Source organism: Apteryx mantelli, chromosome 7, assembly GCF_036417845.1.
Source record: "Apteryx mantelli isolate bAptMan1 chromosome 7, bAptMan1.hap1, whole genome shotgun sequence".
Lineage (NCBI taxonomy): Eukaryota > Metazoa > Chordata > Aves > Apterygiformes > Apterygidae > Apteryx > Apteryx mantelli.
The window spans coordinates 43,818,702-43,834,278 of NC_089984.1; the positions used below are offsets into that span (position 1 = coordinate 43,818,702).

At 40.3% G+C, this 15,577-nt stretch overlaps 1 protein-coding gene across 2 annotated transcripts; it reads right to left on the minus strand.

Moving 5' to 3' along the window:
* Positions 1–259: 259 nt before the first annotated feature.
* Positions 260–15,152, minus strand: C7H10orf143 (chromosome 7 C10orf143 homolog). 2 transcript variants are annotated; one of them, XR_010884770.1, is made up of 5 exons: positions 15,072–15,152; positions 9,126–9,266; positions 8,942–9,007; positions 5,050–5,217; positions 260–4,241 (listed from the first exon to the last, which is right to left on the minus strand). XR_010884770.1 is itself a non-coding variant. In XM_067300388.1 (4 exons), the coding sequence occupies exons 1-4, from the start codon at positions 15,150–15,152 to the stop codon at positions 5,188–5,190; spliced, it is 318 nt and encodes a 105-aa protein (XP_067156489.1). In that variant the 3' UTR covers positions 260–5,187. The 2 variants fall into 2 exon arrangements, 1 of the variants encoding a protein (XP_067156489.1); XM_067300388.1 differs by having other exon boundaries at positions 260–5,217.
* Positions 15,153–15,577: the final 425 nt, after the last annotated feature.

The following is a 15,577-nucleotide window of genomic DNA, read 5'->3' on the forward strand; positions in this document are numbered from 1 at the left end:
GAGGGGGAGGAACATTTGAAGAATACTAAAGCTTAACTCTATTAAACCAAACCTATAGAGGAATTACTTCATTTCAGAATATTGATTTTGCATATCATTCATATATCTAGCCAGTGAGGGGCAAAAACTGTGTGGGCTATATTGTGGAAATCGCACTTTGTATAGTATGAACCAGAATCAGTTTTTATTTACCTTTATGCCTTGGTGTCTGCAGAACACGATTCAATTATTAATGGAATAACAAAAGAAAAACAGTCAATTTCATACGGTAGCCAAAGTGGTGTTTAATGATTCTGCTTCCAATAGTAACAATTTACAAAATACAAAGTTAAAAATACTAGATTATATCATTTTTACTTGAATTAAAAACAGGCTGTATGTCTAATTTACTATACACACGTAAATAAAGTATCACTCAAGTTATTGTGTGTACAAAACATAATATTAATATAAAGAGCATATAAAATTTATTAAGAAAGCAAAATTCCATAGTTATTACTATGGTAATAGGTGAGGTGAAGAAGTCTTACAAAAATAAATTTGTGGTACTACCGCAGATCTGACACAAATCTGCTTTGAAGAAATATTTACCCGTCCAAACCTGTACTGCATTCATCTGTACCTATTACAATAGCTTTATGATTCTGACTAATGGCAAATCTTGAAACAAATGACAAATACAGTATATCTATTTAAAAAATACCAGTATTATAAGTCTTCAATATATTAAACTATTTCAAGTACAATTTATTTTCACACTAGCTGATTTATAAATGCATTCCTTACTCCATTAGGAAAAAAAAACACTCAAATACTTTCTAGCCTAAAGACTCACTTTAAAGTTTATCTACAAATGTATGAACTTGTTTGTGAAAAATCAGGAATAATGATGATGTTTCTGAGAACTGGCCAAAAATGTCAGTTAACACTTTAGAAGGAATAGACTAGCAGCCATTTGACAAGGACCAAAGAAAGCAGAAGCAATGATACATGGCAGATGCTGCTTTGCCCCATAAAGAAATGAAGAGTTTGCACATGAATTTAGGCTCATGAAATGAACACCACCAGTTATTTCACATTTGGATACTGTACATAGAATATAATCAAATTTACATCTATACAGAGTACTTTATTTATCAGTAGTAGCATTCCCAGAAAAGTAAGTAAAATCTGGCCAAGTTTTTGTTAGGACTTTTGGCCTCATGTAATAAACAATAATTTAGAATGCTGAATAAAAATTACCCTTCCTCTCCCTCCTACCTTAAATTGCAGTTCCCAGAGGCTTAATTATTATTATTATTTTTAACGTGAGCCAACTCAAGAAAAAATAGAAAGGAGCTATTTTTTAAACAAATGCTAGACAGAGTATACTTACACCATGTGAATTAAATGAATATGAGTATACACACACACACACACACACACTTGAATTCTAGTAGTACAGAAATTATTTCTTACATAGCAAAGACACCAATGCTTAATATTAAAAGGGAAAAGTCAAGTTTAACATTCTCCTGAGGGCCAATACATTTTATGTCAACAAACAACTGTGAAGACAAAAATGCCATTGGAAGCTATCGACATTTTCAGTGTCTTTGTAATATCTGATGTTCAAGGCTAAGAGGCAAGAAATGAAGCAACGCCCACAACAAACCTGGTGTAAAACACTGATTTTAGTGTACGTTTAGAATGTTTCCACTCAATGTGTCCTGTCTAGTCTAAGACAGCTCTTTCCACGTGTCCACTGTTAGTCACTAGAGCTTCTGGATATTGAACTAGGTGGTCTCAGCTGGCCCAGTCTGGTACTTTTGCAGTTAAGCAACTAGGGAAAATTACCCTGGAAATTGAGACGTTAGGGATGCAAAAGTTAAAACACTCATAAAATCTGAAGGAATAGAAAGATATAGACAGGTATCCTTTCATATCTTTGCTAAGGAAGAGAGGCACCACATTTCTGTATCAAAAGCTGTTTTTATATAATCATTTTTCATTCCTTTCCTGCACTAACACGTTTTATTTACACTCAGTGTAACTACGTGACAATGGTAATTGGGATAGGTGGAAAATGAGGGGAAGTTAACCTTCCACTACTTAATCTATTTCTACACCCCTTTCTCAAGTTCATTCTCAAAACAGATTAAATTGGTAGGTGAATAGTTATTTTTTTATTAAACATTATTATAGAATTGACCCTACTGCTATCCTATATGGTGTTCCTGGAAAATGGAAAAGGTAAAAAGAGTTAAAGTAAAAAAAAGTAAAAAAAAAAAAAAAAAATACTTGTGACAATTTTACTCGAGTTTATGTTCTATAATATAGCATTTAGATGTTCAAAATGTACATGTAAATAACATAACTGCTAATCAGTTAGATTTGAAACAATTACATCTGCAACAATGTAAAGAACAGGCCCACGTTCATGTTGCAGATTACAGACTTAAACTAGTATAAAGTTCTCGTATCCTGTTGAGCTGTATAGATGCAGTAATCTCCAAGGACAGTCTTGAGAGTCACTGTGGACAGTGTAATATCTGCACAGTGTACAGTAACAATGAGAAGACTGATATGAAAAAATTACATTATAATCGAACACTAGTATGACTTCATCAGCCTGCTGTAATGCAGCCAAGAACTACGACCAATCCCGTGATTTATGTAAGATGAGACTTTACAAAAAAACAAATAACAGCTAATCTAAAAGGAGAGCAATTAGAAGGAGTATGATATAAAAACTATGGAGACCATAAGGAAAACCAATTGATTTTCACTTTTGCCATGTTCCATACCAGATTAAAACACAGTAAGCTTAAGGCAAACAGAAAAAATACATGCATCAGTCCTATCTGTAAATTCTTAACACAACAAAATTCGAATTATTTAAACAGAAAACATCCTTGCTGGTTTGATGATCCATACACATATCATCCCCCTATGTTTTCAAACCGATAATATGCTTCTTTGCTCCAATATATTCTAGCAGAAAACTTTTCCATAATGGAATCCAAGTCTACTTTTGATATTTTCTTCTTTGCCTGTCCTAAATTTTGACTACACACTGTTCTACTCATCATTACTCGTCATAGATTTTACTCAATGAAACGTACCAGGTTTTCAGGTATTCTGCAATAACTAACTTTTCAGATACTTTTTAGCCTTTTACCTTCAACTAGCTATCTGAGTTCTCACAGTACAGAAATTGATGCCTATCTTTTTTTTGACTCCTATTGTTACCTGCGTTTTTAAAAAACATGGATTGGAAAATTTTGTAAAACTGATTTGGCGATTTGTCCACAATATATTTCTTACTGAGATAACTAGTTCATATGTACTTTTGGAGTAAACATCAGTCTCTTCAGAATACCTTTTGTATTATTACGTTGCACTAATTGATAAACTCTGACCTCAATATATGGGAATTTGCTTATGCACTACTGTCTTCTCAAGTCAGGATAAGCTCCTTTATAGCTTGGATAGATACTACTGCATTTATCAATCTGTACTGGGAGTGGGGGGATTCAGGATGAGTTTTGTATCTTCAAGGTAACAGTCCCAATGCAACTTTTAAAAAAATCACTGTGTTTCTTACAGACTTGGTCTTTGACCAGACTGTACTTTTTTTTTTTTTTTGATTAAATAAAGTTTTGAAGTGTTTGAAATATTTCATGCTCTGAAAGGATTTATTTTCAATGTAACTAAAATTTATAATGTTTTGGAAGAAATTTATTTTTTCCTAACAAAACAGTTTGGATGCCAATTTTTTGAAGCTCTGCTTTATAGACCTATTTCCTCATCTATCACTTATTTGAATTCAATGTTTATATGGTATTAGTTTATTTAGGAAGAGTATCTTAATAACAGTCAACTCAGTGCCAGCTACAACTCCACACCCAATACGGAAAGCATTCTAGGACCAGGAAAAAAAGCTTCGTCTAAGCATCCCATAGCCTGGTAAACCCTACCGTTAAAGACCTGTCACTAGCTTGTTGTGACTTTGGAGCTACCATTTTAATTTAGACTGGTTCCTAGCTGCTCTCCAAACAGGAGAAGCCAAATGCTGTTGTGGCAGCCATATCTGTTTTGGGTTGAACTGTACCTGCACGCTGTAGCTCAGCAGTTTCCCAGAGAGCGGGCATGGCTTCTCTGCGACGTTTGGGAGGTCACAGCAATCTGCCTCTAACGCAGAGGCATTCTGCCTGTTGGTTCTGAGCTTCGGAACGCTGCTGCCTGTCCCAGAGCATCCACTGAAGTGTCAAACCCCAACACCACAACTCAGCTATCTTAGAAAGTCTAAAAATCTGAATATGTTTAAGAATTACATAGTCATAAATACCAGTAAATTTTAGATGAAATGGTTTGTGGCAAGCCAGCTAAACCATGCTGGCTAACAAGTTCAAGACCTTTTAAATGAACAGATTGGATCTAATATCACAATAATGGGAAAGACAGATTCACGGAATGTCAGATGGTATCTTTAACAACTTTGAGAACACCGCACAGAGCTGAACTACCATTCATTTGCATTACAGAGTGTTGTTCAAATAATTTTACTTCTTCTGTTAACTGCTTATCTGCCACATTTGCACACTGCATTTGTTACAAAAAAATTACAAGTTTAACACATAAGATACCTGAATTGGATGCTTATTTTGGATTAAAAAAAGTGCAGGCTTCAATAGGACTTTTACTACCCTTTGTATAGATGCAAAACTGCATAGCTCTATCTCTGAAACTGAAAAGAGTCCTCCCATTTCTGCCTACTTATATACAGCTCAGATACAACCGTAGGCCTTGTATCCATGTAAATGCAAGGATCGCTCCCCAAGGCTATCAGGGAAAGCACATAAGAGACAGGAAAACGTCTTTTATCAACACTACCTTTGGCCCAGTCCCAGGTAAAGACTGGGCCAAAAGCCAAATCAGCTAAATTATTCTAAAAAGTTAAACCAAGCTTAGTGTCACTTTTTTTCACACACTGAGCTACCTTAAAAGCATTTTTCAAGTGTAAAAACAAAGATATACAGAATAGTGCAATGAAAGAGTAACACATACAGCAAACTGCTATATGCTTAATAACACACACAAGTCCACGCCATTAGTAGAACGGATGTACAGATATCCAGCAGTACAGTGTTCACATGTGCATCCTTAGAATGTAAAAAGTGTTGCTGATTTGCCATCTCTCAATTTCTAGAAGCCCAGAATATGGTTGAAGTGTCCCTGAAATGACAAAGTTCCATGTCATTAAAAATTAGCTGATTAAAAACTTTTCTTCTTAATTCTTTTAATAATGTACATTTTCAAACTTTTTTTTAAAAAAGAAACTGTGCAACAGTTCCACTAACAGCATCACAAATGTTCCCTTTCTCCCTGAATAACTCATGGGCAATTACAAGAGTCTGGAGAGTAAAGGGAATTCTCAACGTAATCTGTAGGAGGAGCATGATTGCATTATGACAGTAGTTTTGCACATCAGGTTAAACCATGCCTACAGGATACAGGCAATTTTAGCATCATACAGATATCTATAACATCAGATGGTTTACTCTATTTAATTACTAAGTGTTTACAGATTTTGAGGCTAGGACAGAAATTTGTTTTCTGATTGGCAAATGTTATTTAAATCTTAAGTTTGCATTTGTTTATATCACATTTTAAGGTTTTGTATCAGTTTAAAAAAAATGTATTCACAGTATTACCTTTAAAACAAGAAAGTTCACCTCTAGTTATCATGTAAGACAGGAAAATCTTAAGAATGATGGTGTTTCCCGCACCAAAATCTTACCTAGCTTCCTTCTTTTCTACTTAGCACTTCTTCTAAGTCCTTGCCTAAATAGTCAATAACACATTAGTCCAACGAAAGCTTATAAAAATTCCAAGAATTGAAGTAGTACTCTTTTTTCAAGTTCAGGTTTAATACAATTCTATCATTCCTTCTGAAATGTGGTAGTCATTAAATGTAGGAAAGAGATCTAAAGGTTAAAAGCACAAACCATAATAATCATGATCCTATATTTAAATACATATTGAAGTTCAAGGTACTTACAGTACTGAAACAGACTTAAATGTGTTCAGGAATGCTGATGCTAGTGAAGTTACTCACATTACCTATTAGCTCCATAAATATTAGGATTTCTTGATGCAAAATACAATGCTGATGAGACTACCTACAGCCATGAACAACTGTCTCAGTTGAATATGCTTTGTGTTTGACTTGTCCCAATTTGGATGTTTTATTTACTGAATTTCCCTATCATCTGTAGAAAACACAGCTTCTTATCAGAATTTTAAAACCGTTCTCAATTATGAAAATAAATGGCAACATTAATAATCTTTTTCTGCCTGTAGGCTCCTCCCTCACATTCATTTTAGCTATTCTGAATGGTTTCCATGATGCATTGACTACTGTGACAGTCTCTGATGTTCCTGAAGTGAAACTTTAACTTTGAAGAAAGTTATCTGAGTTAATACCAGTTTACTAAGCACTGTCTGTTTAATATAAGCTTTGTATTATTTTAAGAATGAAGATAATTTAGTAATGTAGTTCCTACCAAATTTATCAAAGTATAACTACATCATTTGTTATGATAATGACCACAAACAACTGATTATCCAAAGAGAACACAATGAACAAATCTATATGATCAGTTCATTACCCATATGTAGAGTTATGAACAAATTATGCTCTGAACACAAACACACTCACACAAGCCAGGAGCTCGACACAACATGAACTCAGCTATACTGAAACGCAGTTCCAGGTGCTCTAGTCCTGTCTTCAGGTGGCATTATGTCCAAACTAGCAAACTTTCCTAACCGGACCTGGGAGCCAAAGAGAGCCTCTACTCTCTGCAAGAGCAAGCTATCAGTGCAGAAGCAATCATGTTTTTCTTTTATCCAGGTTAGAGAACTGAATATATACACTAACTTCCCTATTCCATTACTAAACATTATATTTTAATCCTTAAACTCTAAGCTGTATCTGACATTATGCTTTCCTGTAACAGACACAGATAAACTCTTTCCCTACTACAGGGCACACAGATGAAACTGATTTCCATGGATTCAGTCATATTTAAAAATCACCCTGCTTTGAGTAAAGCATTTTCACAGTTCAAGTCAATGATATGTGGCAAATCTAGCAAAAAGTCTAGCAAGTAGCTCTACAAGGGCTTCAGACTTTTATAACAATAACTTGAGATGACGTACTGAAAGCACAAAAAGAGTCAAGCAAAAAAATGGTTCAGTTTTCAGGAACCCAATTCTTACTGTGTAAAGCTAACAAATTGTTTTCCTTAATTCTTATAATTGTAGCTGATCTCACCAACTAGAAAACATTTAAAGTGATCAGAATAAGTCATCCGTTATGCCAAACTTCAATACATCAATGCTTGCGCAAGAGGTGAATTTTACCCTCCAAGTTATTTGGCTTTGTATTTTTGATCTCATGTTCACTAGTAAGCCACATGAAGAAGAATACTTCAGGCTAATCTGACTTAAAACAGAAATGGTGTTATTTGAAATAAAGTTATTTATACTCATGTTACATAAAACCAGTCACAGCTTTCCAAAATTAACTGGTTCCCACTATAGAAGAATTTTACAAACCATAATATAGGCATAACAAAACTGACCTCCAAACGTGCCAGCTTGGGTTTCAATCCCAAGATGCTCTTTAAGATCTCCAAGCCCCCAAAGATGGTAACACATTTGAACAAATACATTTGAAAAGTTCAAATTTGGTAATTCAAATATGTGGTCACACTAATTTCTATATTCCTGGAGTCAGCCATGGATCTGGTTTCTATTTTGTTTTTAAAGATGAGCAGAAATAAATCAACACAGATACCAAATCTCTTTTTAGTCACAACTCCTGACTTATGAGAGCAACCTAAGTCTTATGGCATTCAATGGAAATTTTGCCATTAATTCCATCAGATTAAAGGTGTTGCTATAAACATCCAGTCTTTTTAAAGAAATGCACGGCATTCCCCAAACCTCTCCTTGTTTTTGGCTCTCTAAAGAATCCCCTATGATGGTTCAAAAGGATGCAGAGGATGCAAACAGAAGTTAATGGCAGCTCACAGTTTGAGAGACTTCCTAAATGTTGGTTAGACAATTTGTGTGAAAAATGAAACTGTAAAAACACCATAATCTCTTTCACTGTTTTCCAGACAGGATCCTTTGAAGGCTTTAGCCTTTTTTCCTCGGAAAAAGAGAGCAGTTAAGATCATCTATTAGTGGGAGAGTCTAGTACTACTGCTGCAGTATTACGGCATATCACATTGTGCCAAATCACAGCTGTGACTACAGCCTACATAAATAAAAAAACCCATAGATTTTAATTAGCTTACTTGGATATCAAGAGGAGCCTATTTGTAGCAGCACAGAACTCAGCACTATTCAACTGTCCAAGTACTTACTCTGCTTTTCAGAAAACTCAAGTTGTCTGTGCCAAGTTCTGATTGCCATTGGTTCTTTAGTTAACTAGTTTAAAACTAGTGCTAGCATGTCTACGGTGCAATATTTTTAGGCTGCTGTTTTTTTGGCAAGGAAGTATCAAGTTGGAGGAAAAAGAAAAAAAAGGAGATAGAATGGAATTCCTGAATATTTTATCATCATCAGATAAATGAAGAAAGATAAAAGAGGGGGTAGAGGAAGTTGTATGTTATTGTGGGCTTTAGTTACTTCCTAAACTCTGCTTTTTAGAGTGAATTTGAAAAATGTGTTTGCAGTCTCTATATTTCCAACTGATGCTGGAAACATATTAGTTTGTACTCTGCTGGCATACCTCAGAAGCGCTAAATCAATCTGCCTTCTTTTATTTACATGCTTTATTCCTGAGAAATGTAATTGCGGTTTTTATTAACTTTATGTTTTATGGATCTAATACTTAAGAACAAGTCTATCTTTTATGTCATGGAAAGAAGGTTAATATACTTACAGATTCTCCAGCAATACATCTTGGGCAAGGCTGGGCAGTACCTCTGCTTCCATGGTTTTCAAAAATCTAATTAACAAAAACACATACAAAACCATCAAAAAAGCAATTACTTGCAATTTTATTATAAAACATATTTTAAAAATATTCTTCTAATAAATAGATATTGTTGACGATGTAAACGTACCATTGAATCTTGATTTGTCTTTGCAGCTTGAGGAACACAGTCAGTGGAGACTTTCTGTTTAGAATCCAACTCCATAGCACAATCAATGAAGCAAACATCAGCCTCATTTGGAATGGTTTCTAACTGCTTGCATACTCGCTTCTGAAAGAATTAAAAGCAATATTTACATATCTTTGCAAGGTGTAGGGCACTGAATATAAGTTTGCAGTATTTTTCTTGTTTATGACTGATAGAGATCTCCCATTCTGCTGCATATCTTGTATGTAGAATAAGGCCTAGCAGACGCTAGTCCAGAACTCAAAAAATTTTGTACCTAACTGTGCCTCATGCAGGATGAGCGGGGAAGTCTGTAGATAACACTAAATGTCTCTGTGCTTCAGTTACATAAAATGGGTATAAAATGCCACTGGGAAAGGAAGATACAAGGCTATACTTCACCATGCATTAGTGTATAATTTAGGATGGGGCTTATCAAAGGAGCGGATCATGGGAAGTTGTGTGAAACAGCTAATTAAATCAAGGAAACAGAAGGAAAACCCTGAAGCCAAGTCAGACAGTTTTGAAGATATATTTTGTAATGATTTCTTTACATCTTTTTCTGAATATTGTCACCTTTTCAAAGCTTTCCATTGCTATAAGATAAATTAACTTTCTACTTCTCACTTGAACTGTTGTCTAGTATTGAATGACTTTTGAATGACTGCATATCAAAAGCACACAACCTCCAGAGAACAGGTTATCCTGAACAGGGGTGTCTTTCTCACATCCCGTTACAAGATTAAAGGTCTCCAGAAAGTACTGCTTTAGCACTCTATAAGAACCTGTTTAGGAACCAGTAAGGTTGAAGAGATCTTCCAACAGGAAACCTTAAGCAGACTATCCTTGGCTTGTGACTGCTATCCCATGCAGTGGGAGGGCTACCCAAATCCCAGGGTCTCCTTGAAACTGAAGTATCAAATTAACAGAATAAGGGAAAATTTCAAAACCAATGCAGGTATTTCAGGGTTTGACTCTGACAGAATTCCAAAGAGATACAGATGTTTTTGAAATTTTTTTCTGATACCTTTCTGTACAAACTTTGTTTTAGGAATAACAACATTCGATCTCTTTCACAAGCATACAATTTCACAGGCAGAAGATGAGTTGCCACAGAACTAACAGACTACCGAACCACAAAAACTAAATTTAAAATTTGAATATGTCATGTAAAAATAAAATGGATCAATACAACATGAACCTCAGTGGAAAACAGCTGAAACAAGAACACTGTGAAGGAATACAAGATATTTGTATGGGAGGTAAATCAAAAAGTGAAATATGTATTGTACTAAGAAAGTGAATAATATAATAACAAAAAGTCTGAGAAAGTCCTCTAAAGATAAGACTGCCCTCCACTGGGAAAACATTCTCTTGCCTTTGTTGCTGCAGAACTCGTCCTTTATTAAAAGCTACAGCATGGTGGTACAGCAGCATAACTAGCAAGATGTGTGAGATGAAGGAGAAAAGGAAAAAATGATTTACTGCCATACATCAGAAGAAATTTGGCTTGTTAAAAATAAATTCAAAGTATTGGGTTTTTTGGAGGGTGGGGGTTAAGATACTTAATATCAGTGACATAAATTCAGCATACAGAGTAGCTAGCTGACAATCTCATCATACCGATGTTTCTAGAAGAGGCTGGCTTCTGGGAAGACTTCATTCCCTTGAATTCTCTCTCTTAGTAAAGAAACAACCAATACATCAATCCTGCCTGCCAACAGAACACATTTAACACAGGATTCAAAAAGTTTTTGATTAATAAAGATCAACAAGCTAGCTATTCAAAAGGCAAGCAAGGATTTCATCAAAATGACTAATTTTGTTAGGGAATGATCATGCTACACCCAGCTTGGAAGTATAGTTCAAGATAAGTAACAGCAAATCATATACTGTCCTAGAACAGGTAGAAAACAGATCTACCTGGAGAGAAGATATTCTGTAACTTCTCTTTTTTCAGTTGGCAAGTCCCGAAAAAACATGCCTGCAAGAGATATGCCAAAAAATGAGCCTGTGGCTACTTTATTGCTGCTGAAAGGACAGAGACCTCACAGAAGCTACTTTTCATAAATGATGAAACTAAACAGATGCAAAAACTAGCTACGTACAAATAACTAACCTGAATGCATGTGAAAATGCTTTTAAGGCAGACTACCAGTTGCTTTTTGATTTAACTGTAAGACTTTTAGGATCTCCTATACATTTGTTTGTCACAAACAATTTCTGTTCTGTTTGCCAAATTTTTAAAAGTCTGGCTAGCTTCTGTGTATTTCATAAACAGCTGTCCGTAGGTATAAAACTCGTCTCCATCTAGCTCAGTCTTATATCTTTAGCTCTGCTGGATACCTTTACACGAAGGACAATGACAGTAGCCTATAGATATTCCCCATTGTTAGTGCCCAGCTCCCTACTGAAAGAGATGCAGACGGCTCAGTTTGGGAAAGTAAAAGGAACATGAGGGGCTGCAGGTCCTTGTCCTGGAAAACTCTGCTTGCAGGCCAGTCCAGAACAAGCCAGCTGAACAGCCCTAGCCTAGGAAACACTTGACTCTTTACTTGTGTCTAAACCCAAATGCCTTAAAACCAATGCAACACCAATGAGCAATTGTAAAATAAGTTTCTGAAATGCAGGCAAATAACTGTATTAATATACAAAAGACAAAGAAATCATATGTACATATATATAACATACAAGAGGAGACATGGGAAAGAAGTCGTCTAAGGAATCTTTCCCAGGTACATCAGCCATTAGCATGGAACTGATTAAGAGAGGCTATTCAAAGTAGTTGCTCCCTAAAACAAAAATCAGCCTGGCCCTGTTTGTGTCAGTTAGTGGAACTGAATTCTCTGATCCCACACATGGTGGTTCATTTAGTGGTAACATTTCATAGGCCAGCTAGAGTGTTCACAATGACATTAAGTCCCAGTACCCGCAATATTTTAAAACCCCCAAAAGGACATAACCCCAAGGAGAAGAGTGGCAAGTATTCCGATGTGAAAACCGAAATGTGCAAAAGTGTGTACAGCATGGTATAAAATACAAAATAAAGCAGTTTACCTCCACTGCCACTAGGGCTTATGTTATCAGCTAAAATCTAAAAAAGAAAATATTTTAAATTATGCAGTTAAAAAAACCCTGCACCACAGCAATCAGGTACTATAAGATGCAGAGCACAATTAAGTTACTATGCACCATCTCAACAATGGAAAAGGTTAAGCACAGGTGTTTCACCTCACGTTTGTGATAGTGCACGTGATTACTGCAGCTCAGCTGTTCACTTAACTCATTAAGTCACGATGACTCTACTGTGCCTGGACTGAAACAACTGCTGTTATGAAAAAAAGAAAAATCTCTTGTCTAGGATTCTCTATATAGCAAATTTACTGGATTGTAATACGCAAGGTTCTCTTTTTAAAGCTTCATTGCAGATCTTGACGCAGATATTCTGCTATCTACATAGGTTGTGACAGAAATGCTGAACTGCTATCTGTCATGGAGATTTGAGGGAAGAATTTTATCCTGTCTCCAGAAAGCTCTCTCATTAATGCTTTTCTTAGCAGACAAAAGGCAATTCTTGAGCCAGAAGAAAGTTATCATTTGGCTGTCTAACCTCAAAAAAGGGAGAAAGGTTTTTTCTTTTCTGCCTAAGTGAGTTAAGTCAGAACTTGAAAGTTCACTGAACGGTTTTTTTTCCTTTAGCTGTAAATGGTATTTCTCTGATAAACAAGGTTAGCCCCTAACTAGATAGATTTTTGCTCATGTCACACCCATGCAGTCATGATTAAGTAACAGTAAGGAAGAACATGAACACTAGCACAAGTTGTCCTGGAGCTCCTGTTAACTTTCTCAAAAGCTTGGCACTTATTAGGAAGAGAAATGCCTACTAGCTGGCAGATGAGAGACAACTTGTTGGAATGAATCTGATTAGAGAAATATACGCACACAAGTGTAGATAAAGTGGAAAACCCCTACTCTGGGAGTACAACATATAAACTCTTAACACACTGTCCTTCTGAGACACCTCCTGGAACTAGGACAGCAGGAAATAAATAGCATTAATAACAACAACTGGTAATAGGAATACCAGCCAAAAAAAGAAGCGATGCTTGTTCAGTGAAATACCACTTAATATTATGAAAGTCTCTGTACACACTCACTATCTCTGCTTGGACTGAAATCCAGATGAGATTTATACAAGCCTTACTCTGAACAGCACATTCGGCAGCAAGATCCTTCAGAGACGTGCAGCTGTCAGGTACGGCCTAGTAAGAACAAGTGTTTAAGATCCTCTAAAAGCACCGCATATCTGTTCTGTGACGACTCTGGGCAATGTGACTGCCAGAAAGACTTTAGGAACTTGTTCGGAGTGTTACATATAGTGACACAGAAGCACGATCAATATACATCCTGGTCCTCTTCTCACAGAACAGCTCATGTGTTGTCACAAAGGTGCACGCCTGCTCTGCATTAATTCCTCATGCATACCGCTGTGTTTCAAAGTATTTCAAACTCCCGCATGGTCTTAATGTACCTCAATGCACATCCCCGTGGGGAATTACCGCGAGTGACGCTGTTAACTGTACGCCGCTCCCTCACCACCGCCCGCCGCGCTGCAGCTCCGCCAGGCGCACGGTGCCGAGGGCAGCTGCCGCCGCCGCCGCCGCCGCCGCCGCCGCCGCCTGGGCGCCCCGGCGCTGCCCAGCTCGGCTGAGCCGCCGCCGCCCGCGGAGCGGCACCTGCGAGATCCGAGCCCAGGTGCGCAGCGCCCGGCGCCGGCACTGCGGCCCCGCCGCCGCCAGGGGGACGCCGGCTTCCGCGCCGCCCGCTCGGGGCCAACGGTCCCAACGCTGCCTCGCACCCCCCCACCCCCTCAGCGCCAACGGTCCCAACGCTGCCTCACCCCCCCACACACTACCCCCTCAGGGCCAACGGTCCCAACGCTGCCTCACCACCCCCCACTGCCCCCTCAGCACCAACGGTCCCAACGCTGCCTCGCACCCCCCCACCCCCTCAGCGCCAACGGTCCCAACGCTGCCTCACATGCCTGTCCCTGGGGCCAACGGTCCCAACGCTGCCTCACCCCCCCCACTACCCCCTCAGCGCCAACGGTCCCAACGCTGCCTCACACACACACCCCCACCGCCCCCTCAGCACCAACGGTCCCAACGCTGCCTCACACACACACACACCGCCCCCTCAGCACCAACGGTCCCAACGCTGCCTCACCCCCCCCCGCTGTCCCCTCAGCACCAACGGTCCCAACGCTGCCTCACACCCCCCCCACCGCCCCCTCAGGGCCAACGGTCCCCGCGCCGCCTCACAACCTCCCGTCCCCAGGGCCAACGGTTCCCACGCCGCCCACCACCTCAGGGCCAACGGTCCCAACGCTGCCTCACACCCCCCGCTGCTCTCTCAGGGCCAACGGTCCCAACGCTGCCTCACACGCCTGTCCCCGGGGCCAACGGTCCCCGCACCGTCCGCCGCCTCAGGGCCAACGGTCCCAACGCTGCCTCACCCCCCTCCACTGTCCCCTCAGCGCCAACGGTCCCAACGCTGCCTGACACCCCCCCCCAACCGCCCCCTCAGGGCCAACGATCCCAACGCTGCCTCACACCCCCCCCCCACCGCCCCCTCAGCACCAACGGTCCCAACGCTGCCTCACCCCCCCCCCCACCGCCCCCTCAGGGCCAAGAGTCCCCACGCCGCCTCACAACCTCCCGTCCCCGGGGCCAAGGGTCCCCGCGCCGCCTCCCGGCGCGCGCGCTGCCGCCAGCTAAGAGCAGGGCCGCGCTGCTGGGGCCGCCCGGCCGCCGCCGCCAGCAGCGCTCCGCCGGCAGGTCCGCGAGCACCGCCCGCCCCGCTCCGCTCCGCTCCGTCCCTCCCGCCGCCGCCGCCGCCGCCGCCGCTCACGCGTTCCGGCTCCCCCGGCGGCGCCTCGCGCGCGCGCAGCGCCGCCCGCCGCGGCCGCCCGGGCAGCGCCAGCGCCTCCATGGCGGGGGCGGCCCCACGGCGCGGAGCGGAGCGGGGCGGGGCGGCGCCGGGGCCGGGGCCGCGCAGCCGCGGCGGCGACAGGCCGCTTCGAGGCGTTCTCGCCTCACCGCCTGCCTGAGGCGCTCGCTTTCTGCGGCTGCTGTCAAAATGCAGAGCAAACCGAGTTATTTAACTGTAAAATGTCTCAACGCCTGCCGTAGGCCTGCGCAATACAAAAGGCGTTATCGCACGCGAGTCTTAGGCGACCGTTCTGCAATTTTTATTTTACACAAAATTACGCCCTTCCCGAGGGCAGCAAATTTCGTGGATCTCTCCCAGCCGGAGGGGTTTGCTCCTCAGCCTCCCTGCGCCCCGCGCTCGCTTTTGCTGTGAAAACCTGGCATTTTCCTCAGTATTCAGCCCAAAGGGATATAATTTCTGTGAAT